Raw genomic sequence first — 21,776 nt, 5'->3', positions numbered from 1 at the left:
TACAAAATTTTTATGTAAATGAATTTATATTTGTTACTTAATAAATGTAAATTGACGGGGCTGAAATGATGCCAACTTCTACAAAATTTCCCCCTAGGGCCCTTTTCCCCTAACTTCAAATACCTCTAAATGTCGATAAAAACCCCTAAAGTTTAAAATAATACGTTGAAGTAGTAAAAATAGCTGTTGTAATTATGTGAATACATTTCACATATTTATATATGTTAATTAATGACCGAATAATATTAATGATAATAACATTGAGATGAAACTATTCTTATTTTTTTATTTCTTAACTGTTCTTTCTTCGAATTTAGTTATTCTTAACTTTTCTTGACAGATTTTTTTTGCGTTTTTGTCAATTTCTTGGAAATAAAAATCCCCTGGACATCTTTTTCCCTCCTAAATTTTGGGAGGAAAACCCCCAAGTTGGCATCACTGGCTTCTCTATAGTCTAGTGTTTGAATAGACGTTTGCTTTACTAGTCTGTGGCATAGTATAACGAATAACGATACTTTAGTTTCTGAAAAATTGTGGTACTAAAACTTTGTACTTTGATCAAGGTGATACTTTAAAGTGATTTTGTTAATTTGTTGTTTGCTCGTCGAATACGGGTGAGGTTAACTGTTATGCATAATTCTCTCGTAAGTAAAAAAGTTAAGTAACAGCTATACCAAGTTAGATGACCCCAATCGCCGTTGTGATTTCGTCTGTCGATCGCCATTTTGAACAATTTCCATATAAGTATTTTTCATCATAGATTGTAAGTTTTAATGGCTAATAACACCATGTCCGAAAACAGTAAACAAGAACCACCTTTGCAAACCATGAGTGGTATGCCACCGAATCACAACCCTTGGATGTATGGTTTATATAATCAATACAACGGGTTTCAAGGAGGGGTGTTTTCCAATTTTTATAATCAACAACAACAGTATTATAATCAAATGCCTAACGGCAACTTTCATGATGTACACCAATTTGAGTCGAACAAAAAATCAAATCCAGAATTTGTTCAACCACAATTCTCAGTGCCTCCGCCACCTTTGTTAGGAATGTCTCCACTTGATACCAACCGACCATTCTTCAATCAATCGCCAATAAGGTTTAATCTTAATACTAATCGTAAATCGGCACCTATTCCTCCTAATGAAAATCCTCTTTTAAATAATTATAACAATAACAACAGCAGTAGCAACAAAAAGAAGCGTAAAAAAGGAGGTAACCATAATAGGATTGGGTCCCAATTGCCGCCTCTACCAGACCATCCACCACCATTGCCTCCTTGTCCACCACCAGACGAACTTCCTAAGCCTCCCCCACCTCCACCTCCTTTAGATGTTCCTCTGCCTCCACCTTTAGCAACAGAGGACATTCCTGAGCCTTTTGAAGAACCCAAGGATTCTATTGATACTGAGGAAACATCAACTTTAAGTAGTAAGACATCAAGTTTCTTACAAAATTCATCAATCCAAACATCAGCAGGATCATGGCCTGAAAGTTTGGAGCGTTATATTAAAAGGTGTTATGAAAAATGCAAAACATGTTTTGATCGTGATCAGATTGATATTTGTTTAAAAGGGAGAATAACAGCTGCAGCAAATAAGGATGAAATATGGACTAGAAATTGGGATGATGAACCTATCCCTAGTGTGTACAGCGAAAAAAATAATTTACAAGTTAAACCAGTTCAAGGGACATTAAATCTTTATCAAAAAAATGAAAATTCTCAAGTTAATAAACTTAAGCAAATATTAGCAGCAAAAGCATATTTTACTAAAACTCCTCAAAGAAGGCGGCGTCAACACTCACACAGCAGTTCAAGAAGTCCTTCAAAAAAAAGGCACAGGTAACATCTACATTGTATATATGGGATAAAGAAAATATTAAAATTAAAAAGCAATTCCTGATAATTATTCTTTATTTTCTGAAATTTAGTATACTATGATTAGTTTAAATAGTTCAATCTATTGAATATGTGAAATTATTCTAAATAAAAACATATTTATTTAAGTAGTTGTTATATTTTATACATAACAGAAATTTTTATGTTTTTTTGTAAGAGTATGTCTATTTGAATCTTTATATGCTGGGTTTTTTTCCAAACTGTTTGTTTCTGGCCAAATATAGAATACATAAAACAATATACACTGAAAAAGGTTATTACAAACTTAATATCTATATTTTTTACAAGGAGAAAAACATTATCTTTAACCAATATTATAAATCTTAATTAATTTATAATGTTTTTTACAGTTCCTTATTTATTTCATTTTATTTTGCAGTACCTCATCTGCTTCTGGTGATGAAGTCGAGGAAAAAAAAAGCTTTAAAAATAAGAGTAAACTGAAAGTTAAAGACCGTTTGTCATTGGATTCAAAAAAAAATGATAAGTATCAGAAGAAGGCTAAGAAGGTTGCTTATCAATTTCATATTGATGAATCTCAAGGTAGTGCAGAAAAACTTCAAAAAAGAGCAGAAAGATTTGCAAATAGTCATATTCCCTCTATTGCCAGTTCTTTACAAGTTAATTCTAGGGAACCAAATCCTAGGAAATCTATAGTTGTAGATACTGAGGGTGATTATGAGCTTTATAACATACACATAGTAGGTACCTGTACAGAAATTGAAAAGTCCTTTTTAAGGCTAACTAGAGCACCAGAAGCATGTGAGGTTCGGCCTATTAATATCCTGAAGTTTTCTCTTCGAAATGTAAAAGACAGATGGATTGAGAAACAGGACTATAGATATGCTTGTGACCAATTGAAATCCATACGTCAAGATTTAACGGTAAGTTTTAATAATAAAAACTTGAGACATTCATGGGGACAAGTGGTTATACTAATAACTTGTTTTAATGGAAACAAGGTGATGAGCCTTACTTCCTAAAGAATGTTAATATAGATTTGAGTATTATTTAAAAATAAGTTAGTAAAAGTATTATACTATATCTGAAAGTTTAAATAATCTAACATTTTAGGTACAAGGTGTAAGAGACAGTTTTACTGTGGAAGTTTATGAAACACATGCAAGAATAGCATTAGAAAAAGGAGATCATGAAGAATTCAATCAATGCCAAACACAGTTAAAAATGTTATATTCTGAATTGCCTAATAGCAGAGCAAATGCAGCTGAATTTACTGCATATAGAATTTTGTATTACCTTTTTACTAAAAATACTTTAGGTAAGTAAACGTGCCAATAAAATTTAAATATTTCTTAAAACAATAACAGTTAATATACAGTGTCTTTTGTTGTAGATTTAACCACAATATTTAAGTTTTTATCTAAGGAGGACAGAGAAAATGAGTGTATAAAGCATGCGCTAAATACTCGATGTGCATGGGCTACTGGCAACCTACACAAATTTTTCTTGCTATACAAAACAGCTCCACTCATGGCTGGCTATCTAATGGACTGGTTTGTGGAGAGAGAACGGAAGCAATATCTGAAATACATCATTAAGTCGTATGTTATTTTCCTTTTGTTTTTTAATAGTTTTTTGTTAAGAATGCTAATAATTTCGAGTATAGTCAAAGGTATATATTTGTTGTGATGTACAGGTAAGTTTTATTTGAAACTGAGTAGTGATAATATAACAACAGTCATATTTTTATTCTCTTAAATCTTAATCTTATTAATTGACAGTATATAATCATTCCCTATTATAGTTGTAACATACGTTTGAAACCCTTTTAATATTATACTACTTTTTGCACACATATACAATAACATAAAATCATGTGTGATTATATTATTCCAGAAATTTGTGTTTATTATTGGACTTTTACAAATAGACAATATAAGTAAAGAGATAATTTCTTATGTTAGAATATTAATATATTTTTGTTTATTTAAGATTTTGTTACAATAACTTAAACCTGCCTGTTGGTCGGGGAAGTGTTTTAATCATATATTCTTATGTGTACAGCTACAGACAAAGTGTTCCTGTGGACTTCATCACTCGGGAGCTGGCGTTTGACTCACCTTCTAAGGCTTCTGAATTCCTAAATCAGTTTCCACTATCTTACACTGGTTGTGACCAGACTCAAATAGATTGCAAAGCCAGCCTCCCAGCTGTTGCAAATATATAACATTTTCTGTTTGACAGCCGTCCTGTAATAGTTTCGTATTGCGTGATTATGTAAAGCTTACATAGTCACAGGTCACAGTTTTGCAATGAATCTAGACCACATCATTATGCACATTGGTTTTGCTAGGCTGCGGCGGCGAAAGCATCACATAATAATCTTAAGTTGTTCAGCAGAAGATTGAAAAGCGGTTCAAGGTGTCAAGGACTTTATGTTATTGAAGATTTGCTATGCATGCTGTGAAGAAATTCCATATTGGGAGGTTCTCGTATCAAGACATTATAAAGTGCTTAGTAAAGTAATACAGTTTTAAGTAAAATTAATGGACAATGATTTAAATATTGTACATATTAATGTTTTTTATTGCTTTTTAATAGTTCATTATTATTGATTGTAAGAATTGATTTATGAAAATAAACTGTTTCATGTAAAAAAAGTTGTTGTTTGTATAATTTTTTATTAACATTTAGAATTACTAGAAAGTTATTTTCAACATTCACATTCCATAGTTACAATCTATCTTCTTCTATCTATATATATAATGAAAATGGTCTTCGTTTGAGGCTCCATCACGCCTAAACCACTGATCACATGAAACTACCACCATTCCAAGATGGTTTATGGCTATTTATTTTTCGAATTCTAACGTTCGTTCATTTTTTTATTGCTGTTTTACTTTTATGAACATTTATCCCGCTAATTGCAAGCGTTTTCTCTTGATTCTTTTGTTTTCATGGATTTCAACGGAGTTTACTAAACGGATAATGTTCTTTTACATTCAGTTAAGAATCTACTTACAAACTTCCACGCATCCACCCACCAACTCTCATTTTTTGATAAAAATAAAATGCCGTATGATAGAGTATCACTTGAGAACGGCTGGACCGATTGGGTTAATTTTTTTTATTGTCATCAGAATTGTCAGGAGAATGTTTATATGTAAGAAAATTTTATAAGTCTGCTAAAACGTTAAAAATTTCGATGATAATCGAAGTATTCCAATTTCTATGGTTACTCATCACGAAATCTCGGGAACTATAGGACTTAGAAATGTGAAACTTGGTAGGAATATTACTTTCGTTATGTAGAGGTCAACTAAAAACGGATTTTAAGAAATTCATCCCCCAAAGGGGATTGCGGGGGCGTTAACAATGAACAATTCCCGTTTTTAAACTATAGCTCCTATAAATTCCAAATTTGGTAAGAATCTTCTGTAAGAGATGTAGAAATAGTCTATGAACGAATTTCACGGTAGCTCACCCCACAAAATTAAAATTTTGTGGTTTAACAATGAATTTTACGAAATTCTATTTCCAATAGGGATTGCGGGGGTGGGTGTGAGAATGTTAATTTATGTTTCCAAACTGTAACTTCTACAGACTCCAAATTATTATTTTTTTACTGTTTAAATAGAAAAGGTTAAAGTAAATTGTTTTTTTTTTATTTAATTAATTTCATTTGTTTTTATATAACCTAATTAATTTTATGATAAAACGTCAGTTCATAAGCGGTTGAGAAGTGAAATAAAAATGTCAGACAGAGAAAGTATTGAAAATTTATGTTTGTGTGCTGACAATGTGTTTGGTTCTAAAAACTGGTCTCATGGGATAAATCTTATATATAAAATTCTCGTGTCGCGGTGTTTGTGGTTAAACTCCTCCGAAACGGCTTTCCCGATTCTCATGAAATTTTGTGTGCATATTGGGTAGGTCTGAAAATCGGACAACACCTATTTTTCATCCCCCTAAATGTTAAGGGTAATCCACCCCGAAATTATTTTTTTAAATTTTTTTATGATACAGCATTAGTAAATACATATACTGAATTTTCAACCCTTTACAATCAACCCCTTATTTTAATTTGATTTCTTTGATTCTTTAATTTTGATATTTAGATAACTAGCATGAATTGTAATTTAAAATATATTCTCTACATTAATAAATATTAATTTATTACCCTACATAAATCATTCTTTTGAACACTTATAGTAGAAAATTATTTTTATTGACCTAAAAAATGTTTCTTACAAATAATATACATGGCAAAACAACGTTTGCCGGGTCAGCTAGTATAGGTATAAAGAGGCAGAAAGGAGTTGCGGAAATGTGGGATCTCTGTGCATCCATATGACCGTCGTTGCACAACTGTGCGTTTCTTAAGGCAATTACTGCCCTGCACCACCACTATGTGCAATCCTGTGCTGCCCACTGTGTATAAGTGTTTCCGAAAAAACTCGACTTCGACAAAACAGCGTACCCATACTTAAAAGACCGGGCAGTGCCCTCGCGAGCCTTCTGGCAGTGCCAGTAACACATAGTCACTTGCGGCGGCGGTATCACTTAACATCAGGCGAGGCAAACTACTGCCCGTTAAAAAAAACGAAACAATTAAATCAATTACATTTAATACTTTCAATAAATTGGAATGTTGAGATTCAATATACATACATATACTAATAGGGGGCTAAAATATATTAAAGCTAACATAAAAATTGAAGAAAAATTTAAAAATGTGGTAAACAGACTTTTCCAGCAAATAGTTCCGATATCACAGTAATCCACAGGGACAATACAAATAGTATATATGATATTCCCACTTGATGGCTGTTCGGGAGTTGGTATGGTTGGCCACCAATCTCATCTACATGAAAGCCCATAGGAAAAATGACAGCAGCAAGGCAGAAGACCACCACTAAAAAAAGGGATCAAATATAAATTTAATGACTGTGCTTAAATAAAAAAATCTGGATAAAACACTAAATAGCATGAAGCTGTATATTTTTTCATATTGTTGTATAAGAAAGTTGTTTACATATTTACAGTAATATTTTGAACAAACACAGAAGCAAAGATTATTACTTATCTGTTTGCAGTCAAATTTTAAAACTAACTTAAAGATAATGATACATACTTGCAGCAAACCCTACCCAGCGAGCATAAGGAATAACATTCCTATCGAAATGACTTGATGCTAAAAGAATCACAGTAGTTGTAATACATATACATCCAATAAATATGCATATTAAAGCCAACAACCATTCAGGTTGAAGATCTGGAGTAAAGCAAACTTGAGGACGGTTGTACAGTGTTATACATGACCACATTAAACCCAGCCTAGTATCACCTGTAAGGTAAACATGGTAAAGAAATCAAATAAATTTTCATACACTTTTTAGGCTAAAGTTATATTAATATTTACCTCCAACATCAGTAATTATCCAATCTGGCATTGCTAAACTAACAATAGCAAACACATCTGCAGCCATGAAGAGTGTCCCTGAGATAACTGTTAATTTATCCATCTCGGTTATTTTTGATACAAAATATGTTGCATAATAATTAGAAGATTGGAATGAAGGGGAATGTATTTAAAATAGAAATTAGCAGTTTACACTAATTTTTACAGTTCATACTAAAATAGCAATAATAGTAAATATTTATTAGATGGATATAGCACAGAGTAAAGACAAATTATCTTTTTTTTTTAAATTTATTTATTAGCCGGATACAAAGTCTGTTGGCACTAAGACAAATTATCGTACAACCAGGGTTGCCACTTGCCAGTCATGTAGGATCACGACGTATATATTGTGGTAATAATTCTTAAGCCTTCTAAGTTACTAAAAATATATTTCCACATAATTATGAATCATCAATAATTATGTACCCATTTTTGTGGGTGCGTTTTCAGCCTTTGAGGGTAAAGTTAGTTTTTTGCTTTTTGAAACGAGGCAAGAGGAATCAACCTAAACAACTGTTCAGAACAGTCGCCATAGTACACTTTGTAGAATACGTATAGAGAACCAATGCGAAGTTAATGAAAGCGACATTGTTCATGGCTTCGCGTCTTCTTGGAAAATGAAGAAGAATACGATGAAATGAGCGCGAAAGTAAATTTAGTAAAAATTTCTAAACGCGAAGCAGTAAAAGCACTAGAAACTGCACAGTTATTTTGAAATGTCATCAATTGATCATCAAGAGCAATGTTAACTAATACTATCTAATACGGGATTTTAGAGTGAGAGGTATTTTCCTTTTAAGTTCAAAAATAAAAAAATAAAATGTTCAATACATTTATTATGCTGCATATTCATTATAAGAGTATTATATATTTTCATGTCTTAGTCAGAGTCCATAAGCGAAGCGTAGGTCGTCGTTACATTTTTTTTACATTTTTTTACTCCATTGAGTTGTATGCTTAAACTATACTATTCGATAAACATGTCCTGGTTGTTTAATAATTTTAATATTTATTGCGTATTTGAGATCACGCGGGGGCCGCACTGTTGGTTGTAGTATTGGACGTTGTTGAAGTATTGTCATCAGGTTCGTTAATTTGCAACCACGGCATTCTTCTCTGAAGTTCTTGTCTGGAAAATGAAATTAGACATTTTCTCTAAAAAAAATATTATGTACATTTTGAGTATAAGTTTGAAATACAATGAAAAACGTTTTTTTAATACCTAAATAAAAGATTTTGTCTAAGTAGAGGTAATGGATAATTATCTAGATGTAACATTCTTAGCCTTTTGTATTTAAATACTTTTATTGAAAACCCATTATATATTTTTAATAATTAATAATACTATATTTAACTAGTACGTAAGAATACAATTAACTAAACACTTAGTCTTTTTAGAATATAAGAATACCAAAGAGTGCTAAATAGGTCTTTCGATTCAGTGGTTGATAGGATGAAAATGGAACAAGAAAACTGATTTTGCCAACTTATTTAAACAATATTAAAATAAGCAAAAAAACCTGTATTTTGGATGACTTATAGCGTAGACCCACGGATCAATACAAGCCACTGCCTTACACGTTATTGCAGGAATCATTGTCACCTGTGGAGAAAATTGCTTTAATTACTATAAATATATGTATATGGGAACAAATTTAAATAGAAATTTGAACTATGACAATAGTATCTACCTAAAGGTTATACGGTTATACGATAATATGGTTTTAAGGTTACAATAATAATTACCACATCTGCGGCTTAGTGGTAAGAACTCATGTAGAATTTAATATCTGCCAAATAATGCTTGTTTCGGTATAATAGGGGTTTGAAATTGAAACTTATTAATGTAACGAATACACATTGTATGTATGTGTTAATAAATTATATGTATGTGTATAACTATAATTCTAATTTTTTATTTTTTTTTTAATCGAAAAATACCCTTTTTGTATTGCAAAAAAATCTTACCCCGGGAGTCAACAGATTTTGGTCGCCAAAGGCCCCTATCAGCGACATCACACCATACGGTGTCCACGATGTCACAAATAAGAAGCAAACCGTAAGTGCAGCTTTTGCGATTCTAATTTCTGCAGACTCAGCCGCTGCATTCTGGTTAGATCGCAGTGACTCCACATTCATTTTCTTTGCTTGTTCCCTGTTATATAGATTATATTCAATTGTTTTAATTCACGATCTTTGTATACACTGTGGTTGGAATATTCGGTTGGTGGTGCAGAAATTACATGGCACTGGCCTTTTTACAAGATTGTGACAGATGATAACATAAATGACTAACGAAATGGGCTAAAGATTGTCTGCTTCAATGAATAATTATTATTATAAAATCTATTCAACTTAACATCCGAAATGTCAATGTTACAAATAAATGAGTTCCAAATAATAGTTACCGTAGAGCTGCTTCGTGTGCAAACACTTGTTTCACGATGCCGCTGTAGAAGTAGATGATACATGACATTGGGAATACGTAACTGCATACAAATATGCAGGCCACGAACAATTTATTGTCAAATGTGGTTGTCAAATAGTCGAATGTGCAGGAGGTAAGGAAGCCCTCTGGAAGTGTGTCAGTAATCATTATAATTTATTTTTCAGGTTCGGACATAAACTTTCCATACTTTTGTGAAGTTGTCAATTAAGGCTCATATCGGAACAATTTAAAACTGATTCCATTAAATTATTGAAGTGATTTCATTTAATTAAATGAAATCAGTTTTTGGAATCGGAATCCGTTCACACTTAATCTCAAAATTTGAGTTGTTTCGGATCACCTTTACTGTATATTTAATTTACACTGAGCAGAGATATATGATCTTAATAATATTCAAGTGACTTTTCAAACACTTATAAAGCCAAACGGATTTTGGCCTAAAGTAAGAAATATTAATGAATGCTCACCGGGTACAAATCGTCCCCACACCCTAAACAATGGCATCAAAGACCATGGAGTCGTATAGATCCATATAAAGGCTATCATTAGTAACACTTTCCCTCTTGACAATCGACCATCTAGAGGTCTAGTTATTGTGGAATGCCTGAAATAATATAATGAATAAAAGCAATATGATCTATATAACCAATATTTGATTACATACACTAATATGTAGTTGTTTAATAATGTTTCCTTTGAATATATTTATTTACCTGTCATAAGCGATACAAGCGTTGGTCATACCAGCTCCAATACCACTATAAGATCCCATGACCGCAAATATTTGACACCACATTGCTCCCGCGGCAAAGCCCTTCATTGCGCTATTATAGATGAATATAGGTGCTTTTAACATCATGATGAAGTCCAATATAGCTAAATTTAAAATAAGAAGGTTGCTCGCCGTTCGTAAAGATTTTGTCCTAAAAAAGATGCAATAATTTTAGTGATTGACGGAAATTAATTACAGCCAAATTTATTAATGTTATATCGCACATACGTATCAACAACACTAACAACTTAATTAACTTTATGTTTAAAATTAACAATATTAAGCTAAAACAAAAAAAATAATATTTTCCGTAATATTTTTTATCTACCGTATCTGACGATGACGAAGAAGGTTTTATTTCATCCAAATATAATGAGTATGAACTTACGAGGCGAAAATAAATATGACCATTCCGTTTCCAATAAGGGCGGCCGCGGTAAAAAAGCAGTACAGAAGACATAAAGCTGTGTGTGCACTGGCGGGCGGTTCTGGATACTTAAACCAGTGCTCTGGTATCATTTCCAGGTCTTCGCCAGTTAAACCCTCACCCAGCATCTTTTCACCCCCTGACCTGTTTTATTTAGTTTAATTAATTTACAAATTGGGTCTCTTTATTACGCCATACAAAAAAACTATCTCAATAAGACATTCGTATATGAAAATATATTGAATAAAAAATACAAGTAAAATGGGTCTATTCATTTCCTTATATATTATTTAGTATTGCTTATTAAGAGTTATTAAATTGGGACTTTTAGTATATAAATAAATATTATATACCTACTACAAGTGCCTATTTAGAGTTTGAATACATTTGCATTAATTCGGAATAGTAATGATACAAAGAAAAAAAAAACAAAAGAATACCTTAAGGGGGCAAAATATGCCCCATAAATGTTGTAATATTCCGTCCTGTTGTCCATATCTTGCGTTGGGATCATGATTGAGCAGTCCTCGATAGTTGCGAGAAGAACAACCTCATTGACTGACTGCTGTTGGTTGTGGCCCAGTCTCCGATTTTATACTATTCTTAACGAGATTTACGGGATAATCCACTGATAGGATTAGTAGTGATTTTTACGGCTGTAGTGGCTTTTGTGCTGATCAAGGCAGATTTGTGCGTTGTGTGAATACAGCTGATTATAGGCGTTACAATAATAGGAAACCTTATTTAATCCGTTCCTGGTATTTTTTGTAATAAATATTTAGTATTGTATAGGCCAATGGGTTTACTGGTCGTTGATACTGCGGTGAAGAATATATGTAAGGTATTAAAAATAGTAAATGCTCATCAAATTAAGTATATAAATTAAAATAAATCTTGACACATTTATTTACATAAGTCACTACGGGGTAAGATTCAGTGTAGTTGTTTGAGTAAAATTTCGCAATTTTTGTTATGTTTCTCTAAGCAGCTATGCAGTATATTTTAAAGAAACAAGATTGTGTGCTAGAATTACTTGTAGAAGAAAACATTCTTTTTTCGGAACAAAAAGTTTCTTATAATTAAAATTTTCCATTATTTAAGTTTAATTGAATAACAACATTTTTTTTCTTCTGAAGCATAAGTCAACATAGTTCTTCTGAATTTAAATAAGTTTCTCCTTTAGGTTAAGTACCAGAGATGAATAAAGAACAAATTTTGTATAATCAACAAATTTAATAGACATCACAACAACCATTTGGATTAAGTATCTACACGTTAAATTTAGGTTTCTAGGTATAAGAAATATAACGAATACAAAACGTCGTTTATAAAAGTTCCTTACAAATTGGCATTTCACTTCAGTCATAGACGATGCCATTGTCTCAGACAACTTTATTAACTTTTACCGAAATTTCTTATTTTGTAAATTTTATATAAACAATTAGGGTCATGGAATAACAAGATACATATTAATGTTTTCCTTATATATAATGTCTACGGGTATTACATATCTATATACAACGGTGCAAAATCTGATGTACGAGTATATAACAGTGACTAAAATAAACTAATTCTCGTAAAAAGGAACAAATGTTTAATCTTGGTGAGATTAGTGAGTAATTATTTTTATTCAAAATAATTCGTTTGTCTTATTCCATCACAATGTAAACAAAACTTATATACATAATATATAGATAGAAAGAGAGTAATAAGTGCTGGGTGTGTGATAGTGTAAATTTTGATTAGAGGGATTTATTACAGCGCAATAGTAACTTTATCTCACCGACAAAATGGTTTCAACAGGCCTTGTGAAGGTCAAAGATCATTAAAAAAATAATATAAAAGTTAATTTCAGTCCACAGTCACCAGACTGTTTTTTTTATGTAGGATGAAGAGAACGAGCAGGAGGGTCGGGTCATCTGGTGTTTAGTGATAGCGCCGTCACTAGACACTGACATTTACAGAAGGAATTGGTTCGGAAATACTTCACTGATTTACATAGTGGAAGTGCGCGGCAAAATCTGCCTTACGAAACGCTCAGTTGTGGACGTCGGGGTTATACGGATGGTATTTGTATTCTGCCTTGCCGTCTATGTAATTGTAATGTCAGCTGCAGGAATGAATATGAACTACTCCTCTGAACACTTTCCATTTTAAATGCGGTAGAAGAAGCAGAGGGAACCCATATGTCTGCGCAATGTCAAGGGTTCAACCCTCTCTGTAAGTGACTGGTCGTCGACGATTCCTCTCGGTGTTCGTTGAATACGTTCAAGCTGATTTGTGAGGAGCTGTATGCTGTTACCGTATAATAATGACAACGTCATTGAAGTTGGTAAGAAAAACATTCTATGGTATCTTAAATTTGAACGCGTTTAATTATCAGACATACGACTGTTTAATAGTGCTGTAGAAAAATCCATTGAACTGAGTTTGAAATACATTAAAATTTGTATCTGTTTATTGAATAAAAGATACCCCAAGAAGAGGTATACTATATGATAGACAAAATGTATTACTGTTAACAACGTGTAATATGTTTTGTTATTTATATATGTAGTCTGTACGTGTGCAATTTTGAGCAAATGTATTCTGTGTAAATTATTAATGCTACTACTACAACAATATTCATTATAGTCTAAATATAATAACGAAAGTAAAGGTTGTACGAGGTTATATAAAAACAAGTACATTTTTACAAATAATCATATACATTCACCAAAAATAATTTTATGCGCTGAACTCTTTAATATCGCACCACAAAATGGTACATTAAAACTATTAGTTTTACTCAGAGTCGTCCATCAATTATCAGTCATTAAATTAAACCATAATAACAAAATATGGCAGCTACGAATTACTTACTGACTGATTCAAAGATAGGACAGTGAAAAACTTTTTAGCTTTAACTGATTTTCTTTATCAAAGAGAGCAGTTGCAATTGCTACGATATAAATTGTATATGAGCTCAATTCGTAGCTGTTTTTTCTTTAGAAACACTACGGCATCGTGCTTTAGATTTTATAGAAAACGAACTTAGCTTATACAATCGTAATCGTTACAAATAAAATCAAATGATTTATTCCAATTACACCACATAAAATGGCACTTATGAGCGTAATAAATATAATAAAATATAAAGATGATCCTAGTTGCCTCTTCCAGAAGGTAAAAGATTATGGACGACTCTAAATACGTTCGAGTAAATAATAATAAAATAGTAAAATAATATAATATTGATAAAATGGACAGTATAGAGATACATTTTTATATACACTCATAAATGGGTATATAAAATATTTTAACTAAATCTCATTGTAAGTAGTGTTGTAAATTATTAGAAATATATGTACAAAATTTTCGAAAGGGCCGCTTCATTCTATTTGACTCAAGACAATTATTGTTTCTTCAGGAACCCAGAATCAACTATTTATTTCCAAGATACGAAAAGACACACCTATAAGATTATTCGAAAATACGTACTGTTCTCAATAAAGACTTTGTTTAGTCGTTAGTTGACGTCATTAATGTTTTTTATTACGTATTGTCAATATCAGCGGCAGTTAAAATTTATTAAATCAATCATTTAAATTGTCTGGAAATGAGACCTTTACTACAACATTATTGAACCTGCATTCTACGTAATATAAAATAAATAATAAATAACAAAAAGGTAGAAAAAATATTTCGTAAATGTTAGTTTATTAAACTGATAGAATGTGGCAATTCATGTACATATTATATAAATATACACGGAACAACAAACTAAAAACCATAGTTATTTATTTGTTTAGTTTATGGTTAATATTTTATTACAAAATTCGCTTTAATCAGTCTTTCATCTTAAAATGAGTGTGTGATACCTTTTATGCTTGAGTGCAGTTTTAGGAATGTGTAGTGCAAAATATTTTTACATTTCACATTAAGCTATTTTATTTAAGAAGGCTGAGCGTAGTTTTAATGGTCTAGCAATAGTGAAGACATTGTTTTAATTAGGCCATATTTTATATTCATCGAAACCGACTTCAAATGACGAAATAATTCTAAGACAAGGTAATATACAAGGACCCACCTTAAAACGCCATGGTTATTGTTATATCGACTATTAATATGTGATCAATTTAAGGAAAAATCATTTTATACAAATTAGAGACTTAACATTTTTCAAGAAATTTACAAATAGTAGCTACGTAATAATACGTAAAACGTGCTTTTTTGTAATATTATATAAAATAAGTATAAAAATTATACCCAACCTTAAGAGAGAAGTCGGTGAAGTTTGTTTGAGCTTTGTAATGCATTATTTGAACACTTGAATCGTTAGGGGCTGAATATATGTTTTACCTTTATCAATTGTCTTCTAATACTTTAACTTCTTCTAAATTTTCATTTTCCACAGTTAATATGCATGTTTCAGTCTGTAGAGAGGACCTGAGGGAATGTGGGGAGAGAGGGGGAGCGCTACTCGCTCGGATGTCACGTTCTATTGATAAGTGAACCATTTCTACCGTGTCAGGAGTTCCATTGTCACCTCTGAAAATATTGTAAAAAATGTTTTTTTTTTAAATATATTACTACCAGCGATGTAGTGTTATATCTACTTTTTCAATTAATTTAGATGACTAGTGAAACAAAAAACAAAAATATTACCTTGGAGGAGATTCTTCTATACCGTTTATCGTATTCATTCGCTCATTTGATACCGCTAAAACAGAGAATAACTTACAGCAATAATATTTTTTTTAATAGATTTAAATTGCATTATATATAGCGTGGGTGCAAACGGCTGATCCTAATGCCAATTGACGACCTCCATGAATTCATATCTGCAAACCGGTATCGGTGTACTAATACAAGTCTCTCGTTTGTTGAAGCATTCTTAATTAGTGCACCTGGTACAAGACGTTTGTGTAGCGTGCGACGTAGTACGTATATATTTACGAATTTATTTATTTACGCTGACATATATAAAAAATCCATTCAAATTTGATTTGTTATTATATACATGCCATTACATCACATGTGACAGCCGTTTATTTCTATATCAAAATATGCACCAAATCCGAATTAAATATATATTTCCAAATAAGTACGTACGGTGCGAAATGTCTTCAACGAGCCGTTGCTGTCTCGCTAGGGGGCGTCTTCGTGTATTATCTTTTACTCGTAAGGTGACGCCAGCGCATGCTCCGCTACCATGAAGATCTAGAGCTAACGACGACTGTGACCCACATTCGGATTCCGCTGCACTTGCACTAGAAATGTTTAATAGCACGATGGTCTAGTTTAAGAGTAGGTTCTTCTGGTATAGACACTAATTTATTTATTTCACACCTTTGTGCATTGAGAGTAATTTATTAAGACTTATATTTTTTTTAAATATATTACTTATATATTTAACAGATTATATGATAGCTTAGAAATTCTTCTTATTTTTTTTGCTTTTTTAACTACTGAAGGAGCCCATAATACATTCTCTAACTAAGATTGAATGGAGCAAGGAGTCCTTTGCTGAGTATTAAATCAGCTTCATATTAAAGAAGGTAAGTAAATCGACATGTCACGCGACGGGAGGTCTTTTGGAGCTGAAACGAAGCGGGGTTTTTTTAGCTGTCTCACTACAGCTAAACAGATAACCCCCTTATAAAAATTAGGGAACAATAAGAAAGACCTACATCCTTCTTGACATGCGTAGTTTGAATGTATTTAGATAATGGTAGTGTGAACTCAGTTTCCGCACTTAGACTTCCATTTGGTCTGTGGCGCATTTTGGAGACAATAGTACCATATATAGGTAGTGCAAATTAAAGGAAAAGAAAAATTAAAAGCCAGAAACTGAACTGCATGAATGATGAACTGAATTTTAATTCAACGAGGGAATCGTCTTCTATGGCACTTGACATCTCTGGCCCACATATGACTGTAGTACTTACTATAAATTAACAGACAAGCGCTGCGCTTATTAAGAAGCTATATTATATAAATCATATAATATATAATATTGGAAGCATAATCAAAAACTACGCATGTTTATATGATACAACAGATAAGATGAATAAGCATGCAAATCGGCGAGATCGACAATACCTGACGGCAGAGCGCGACGGCTCGTCAACGGAAAGCGCGTAGCGCCGTAGTGGCCTCCGTAATGCTGTAACCGGAAGCGTAGCTCTACAACTACCGCTACGCAAGTCTGGAGCTGAACCGAAGCGGGCTTTTTCTTTAGCTCTCTCACCACATCTAAACATACTCCGTTGGTAATAAAGATACGTAATAAGCCAAATAAGCTTTAACAAGTCTTGGGTATAACGTGTGTATCACACTTTTAAATAAACATATAATTTAGCGAATTTGAATATAAGAATTTAAGTAATACTTGTAAATCTATTTTAGTACCTACTTGGGCAATGGGCACGGTCAGGTTAGTCAACCGTTTTTGAATTTAATACATTAAACCAATCACGGTGATTGTATAGAACAAAATGCTGCGACAACATTTTATTAAATAATTGCTAAATTCTTATATTCAAATGTTTCTTGTTTATAGCATAGTATTATCTGCGTGTTAAACTGAATGGCTAATTGGATGATTGGAATTACTATACATTAAAAGAATGGATTATGACATGTAAGCTTAGTGTTACTGAGTATTACAGGTTTTTAATATTTAAGGAAGCGTTATACCAAACTCTTAAACAAGATGTGAAGATCAAGAGATTTATTTCATAGAAATATCGATAGACGTTTCTACATTTCTAAACAATATTTAGAGATTACACTCTTGCTTTTTCCTTACATCTGTTTATGAGTGTCAATAAATAAAATTTGATGTCGCAAATTACGTGAATAAAATCATCAAATACCTTGGCCGAGTATGAGGTGGTCGTATTCTATGTGTTTGTTGCAGGGGCAAAGCGGGTAGGGGCAAAACGTGGGGAATTCTGTATACACCGAGTTGGTCTAGACGTGCAGGGGTACAAGGCCCCCTTCGCGGTAATGGACGTGGTAATGTTTGCGGCCTAGCGGGTGTTACTTTCGCAGCACTGTCTCTAGCCTCGAACGTCATTACGCAGGCTGCTACTACTATAAAACCTGTAATTAATAAATGTCAGTCAGCATTTTTACAGACCTATTTGTTGTGTTTGATGATTTTTAAAAAAATATTTTCTTTTATTACTTCGTATTTATATTTTTTGTTAATTATTTAAGATTCATCATATACAGATGTTATTCATAAATTTTAAAATAATCGAAAAAAATCATTGTACATATCATGTATAATATTTGGATTTAAATAATATTTGGACTTATGGAACTAAGTTGTAATCCTTATTTTACCTCCAAATCCCATTACAATAGGTCCAGCATATGAGAGGTTATTAAGATGAAATCCGCGAGCCTCATCTTTCACCGATATCGTTGCATTACCACGTATCTCTTGTGCTACTGACAATGTGTCTGCGTAGTACCCTGAAAAACAATAAAACAGTTTAATAATTCGCGTTTTATTGTAAAATAAGGAAATAGATATTATTTTAAAAACTCCTACTCGAAGTTTCTCATTATCTATAATGACAAACCAGCTTATTATATATGATATAATGCAACTTCTATACAAATAAATTTCTTTAGCTTTCCATTGGTTCAATTGTAATTTTTTTCCTCAGTGGCTTTATTCTGGCATTTATGGCTCTAAGATATAAGTAACATAAACATATGTCGTATTACCTCGTAAGTAAGCAAACGTGTGAGTATATAATTGACATTTGTCTCAATAAATTTCCTAGCATGAAGGAACCACCAATTAGTAACAGTACTGGAATATATTAATTAATGAAACGCACAATGCATATTCATTTTTGTTAAATTCAATTTAAATGGAACGAATGTTGTGGCTGTACGCTTTAATTCATATCGGTTGAGTAAGTAATCAAGCTATCATTAATATACTGCGGCCACTGTGAGCTTTACGAATGCGGTTTATTTGTATCATTATGCTTTATTTATAATAATCGATTACGGAATTCGTAATTACATTCAATTTTAAACGATATTTTGGTAATTAGTGAAATTATTCAAACCAACTTTATTGTTCATTTACTCGATGTGTATTTGTTTATTATTGCTTTATTCTGAGAATTTACTTTAAATTTGATCGCGGAAAGTTATTTCGTCGCAGATATTTTAAATGAAATATTGTGCTAATTTATTTATGTTATACAGGAAATACATTTATTATTATTAATAAAAAGGTAATCCAAGCCAGTGGTTACCAGTATGAAAGTTAACTATATTCATGAGTCTCATATCCGTTGAAAAGACAAATAAATTAGTTAAAACAAAACTATATATAGGTCCTTATATTTACACTAGTTAGTAGATAAGTGCACGTGTATTTGCTCTCGTCGGAAGCTGTGATCCGGATGTGTCTGTTTCGGTGTACGAGCGGAAATGTTCTTGCATGTCCGCGTAGTGCGCTTTTCACAGAAATGAAGGAAATACTTATACGTAGATAGAAGAAACCTATGCATTATAAAATTTACATACAACATTCGTAACTATTTCTAAATCTGGTTAACCAAAACTACTTATGGCAGGGCAGGTCTTTCCGCTTGATAAGGCTATACATATTTGCTAAGATTATTTCGTCTAAAAGAAAGCATCTTTCAAAAAATCTAATATTTTGTAAATGGTTTAAAGCACTCTAATTTTGGTTGCAAGAGAGAAAAGGCCGATAAAACCTAGTAAAAAGATCTATACCTATGACTGCCATGGCGCCACCAAGTAGCATAAGTAGTAAGCCAGCTGAAAGTGCACGACATGCATGCCACAAGCATTTGGAACTCATTTTACCCCGCACCACCTGAAAAGTAATGAGGCTTCTACAAATATAAAACGTACTAAGTTTATTTGTCAATCTAATTTATTAACATATGACGACGAAGTGAATGCAGGCCTTGATGAGAAACAAACATTATGCTAACAGAGCAAGAAGCATTCGTTTCAGTTCAGTTGTTATATACATAATGTGAAATAATAGTGTTTAGAAAAATGAGGGTACATTAAATTTTGTTACCATTTATTATAAACGACTTATGTACGACGTATGTATGTTTGACATCCAAAATAAAAATTATTATTATAAAACAATTCTGATATTTCATTGATATTATTTATAAAAACTAAACGTGATTATTTTTATCAAAAACGTGGGTAGTCTGGAATTACTCGCCTGCTAATTGCTGCGGTATATTAAACTAGATATACGCTAGATTTTAATTAATAAAAGAGCATGTAATAAACTGGTAGTTTTGTCCATAAGTGTGAAAACATACTCATGATAATGAATTATTTGGAAAGCAATTTAACTTCGTAAGCTCGACCCTCGACATAGCACTTCAAATCGCAGACGAGCGTGGGTTTTAATGCCTGAGTAAATGAATCTTTTATGAATAAAAAAATATTAACGCTTTAAAATATCTCCAATCTGTGACAGTTACTTTTAAAACGAAAAATTGTACAATAATAAGCTATTGTAATTTTAAGAGTAGGTAACCTAGTACACACAGTATCATAAATGTACTAGCCACTGAACCAGTTGCATATCTGTAACATATCAAAAATTACGAGCGGTGATTCATTGTGGTGTGAATGTGAGAGGCGTGATATGACGCGTTGTCGTTTTCTTGGAGTGCTCTACACAAAGCGCTAAAGAGAACTATTCTTTCGCGAGACCTGAATATGTATAGAAACAAAACATAGCCTTGACTTCACACACAGTAATTGTTTATTGAAATATAAAATTGAAGTAGAACATGCAATTTTATACAGTTTTTACCCTTACATATATTATTTAACATAATAAAGTATATAACCGCTTCGTTTTTATTCTGTTATGAAACATGTAAGTAAAAATAGCTCAGACGGGTGCTTCCGTTTCTTTTCATGGCTTGTTAAAATCATGTTTGTTTTTAAACAACATTCTTAATGTATTAATAGGAAAAAACTGCGTGCGCAACAAGTTTTCAGACAACTGTTGAATCACTGTCCAGCAACTAAAGAATTGTATTAAATTAAAAGTAAAGTATTATACAAGGTTACTTTACATCTAAATGAAATTGTACGCGAATAGAAAGAGAAAATTTCTTTAAAGCGGATTATGGTAAGTGTAGGATATTTTTGGCGGTAAGCGGTTATACCTGGACATTCCAGGTGGCCCCCGAAGCAGGGTGGGCACGCCGCAAGGGCCCAGTTACACTCCGCGCGCGTCTCATGCCGACTGGCCTCAGCTAAGTCGGTTATCCTCTGCGCACGCAGCAGCCTCCTTGCTCCAGACCGATTCAACTAACAAAATCGAAACTCAATCGTAAATACTATTGCTAAAGCTAGTTTCTGTTGTAATACAGCTATACTTATATCGGGTCTTTAACTAACACATTCAAGCACAATGTTACAGGCTTTGTATGTATGCAAAAACCTTACGACACTCACAGTATTAGTGTCGATGTGTTTTTGTAAAAACTGTAATATAAATCATCATTAATCAATACATATAAGGGAAATGAAGAAAATGCGCGTCTAGATAGATAAGATATCCTGTAATAGAATCAATTGTCTAATCAAGTAAGATGAATGGTTAATCTTACTGTATTTATAATATTAAACATGCATAAGGGAATAAAGTTTTTTTTCTTGTCTTCACTATAGTAGTTATATAGTTCTAGTTTATACAATTTACAAACAGTGTATTTTTTAAAGTATTAATACAATAAATTACATGTAATGAATGTCAATACTAAT

The 21,776-nt window shown here is 32.2% G+C and overlaps 4 protein-coding genes across 4 annotated transcripts; 1 reads left to right on the top strand and 3 right to left on the bottom strand.

The window, feature by feature from the left end:
* The first annotated feature begins 480 nt into the window (after positions 1 to 480).
* LOC110992113 (leukocyte receptor cluster member 8 homolog) lies at positions 481 to 4,492 on the top strand. Its single transcript, XM_022257798.2, has 5 exons — positions 481 to 1,849; positions 2,286 to 2,790; positions 2,981 to 3,185; positions 3,261 to 3,468; positions 3,932 to 4,492. The coding sequence occupies exons 1-5, from the start codon at positions 774 to 776 to the stop codon at positions 4,092 to 4,094; spliced, it is 2,157 nt and encodes a 718-aa protein (XP_022113490.1). The 5' UTR covers positions 481 to 773; the 3' UTR covers positions 4,095 to 4,492.
* Positions 4,493 to 6,478: 1,986 nt separating this feature from the next.
* On the bottom strand, positions 6,479 to 7,557 carry LOC110992149 (uncharacterized protein C16orf52 homolog A). The gene is made up of 3 exons (XM_022257849.2): positions 7,290 to 7,557; positions 7,002 to 7,214; positions 6,479 to 6,782 (listed from the first exon to the last, which is right to left on the bottom strand). The coding sequence occupies exons 1-3, from the start codon at positions 7,390 to 7,392 to the stop codon at positions 6,595 to 6,597; spliced, it is 504 nt and encodes a 167-aa protein (XP_022113541.1). The 5' UTR covers positions 7,393 to 7,557; the 3' UTR covers positions 6,479 to 6,594.
* A 590-nt stretch (positions 7,558 to 8,147) lies between these two features.
* LOC110992193 (opsin-2) lies at positions 8,148 to 11,556 on the bottom strand. Its single transcript, XM_022257909.2, has 8 exons — positions 11,420 to 11,556; positions 10,941 to 11,123; positions 10,494 to 10,703; positions 10,248 to 10,384; positions 9,740 to 9,905; positions 9,300 to 9,486; positions 8,852 to 8,934; positions 8,148 to 8,460 (listed from the first exon to the last, which is right to left on the bottom strand). Exons 1-8 carry the CDS (start codon positions 11,491 to 11,493, stop codon positions 8,358 to 8,360), a joined length of 1,143 nt encoding a protein of 380 aa, XP_022113601.2. The 5' UTR covers positions 11,494 to 11,556; the 3' UTR covers positions 8,148 to 8,357.
* Positions 11,557 to 15,215: 3,659 nt separating this feature from the next.
* On the bottom strand, positions 15,216 to 21,313 carry LOC110992214. Its single transcript, XM_022257934.2, has 8 exons — positions 21,176 to 21,313; positions 19,737 to 19,839; positions 18,315 to 18,446; positions 17,840 to 18,068; positions 17,064 to 17,216; positions 16,074 to 16,231; positions 15,627 to 15,681; positions 15,216 to 15,509 (listed from the first exon to the last, which is right to left on the bottom strand). Exons 1-8 carry the CDS (start codon positions 21,248 to 21,250, stop codon positions 15,326 to 15,328), a joined length of 1,089 nt encoding a protein of 362 aa, XP_022113626.1. The 5' UTR covers positions 21,251 to 21,313; the 3' UTR covers positions 15,216 to 15,325.
* Positions 21,314 to 21,776: the final 463 nt, after the last annotated feature.

This window comes from Pieris rapae, chromosome 8 (assembly GCF_905147795.1).
Source record: "Pieris rapae chromosome 8, ilPieRapa1.1, whole genome shotgun sequence".
Taxonomy (NCBI): domain Eukaryota; kingdom Metazoa; phylum Arthropoda; class Insecta; order Lepidoptera; family Pieridae; genus Pieris; species Pieris rapae.
This window is presented reverse-complemented; position numbering and strand designations above follow the sequence as displayed.

Bases quoted from the DNA above. Each gene is read 5' to 3' on its own strand.
- LOC110992193 (XM_022257909.2), bottom strand. From the start codon at position 11,493: ATGATCCCAACGCAAGATATGGACAACAGGACGGAATATTACAACATT. The intron at 10,385-10,493 runs GTAAATAAATAT...ATATTATTTCAG, and splicing joins GCTTGTATCGCTTATGACAG to GCATTCCACAATAACTAGAC. The intron at 9,906-10,247 runs GTGAGCATTCAT...ACACACTTCCAG, and splicing joins GTGGGGACGATTTGTACCCG to AGGGCTTCCTTACCTCCTGC.
- LOC110992149 (XM_022257849.2), bottom strand. From the start codon at position 7,392: ATGGATAAATTAACAGTTATCTCAGGGACACTCTTCATGGCTGCAGAT. The intron at 7,215-7,289 runs GTAAATATTAAT...TTTACCTTACAG, and splicing joins GATAATTACTGATGTTGGAG to GTGATACTAGGCTGGGTTTA. The intron at 6,783-7,001 runs GTATGTATCATT...CCCTTTTTTTAG, and splicing joins CTGGGTAGGGTTTGCTGCAA to TGGTGGTCTTCTGCCTTGCT.
- LOC110992113 (XM_022257798.2), top strand. From the start codon at position 774: ATGGCTAATAACACCATGTCCGAAAACAGTAAACAAGAACCACCTTTG. The intron at 1,850-2,285 runs GTAACATCTACA...TTTATTTTGCAG, and splicing joins CCTTCAAAAAAAAGGCACAG to TACCTCATCTGCTTCTGGTG. The intron at 3,469-3,931 runs GTATGTTATTTT...TTATGTGTACAG, and splicing joins CTGAAATACATCATTAAGTC to CTACAGACAAAGTGTTCCTG.
- LOC110992214 (XM_022257934.2), bottom strand. From the start codon at position 21,250: ATGAGACGCGCGCGGAGTGTAACTGGGCCCTTGCGGCGTGCCCACCCT. The intron at 18,447-19,736 runs GTATAGATCTTT...ATTGTTTTTCAG, and splicing joins TGGCGCCATGGCAGTCATAG to GGTACTACGCAGACACATTG. The intron at 18,069-18,314 runs GTAAAATAAGGA...TATTAATTACAG, and splicing joins TATTGTAATGGGATTTGGAG to GTTTTATAGTAGTAGCAGCC.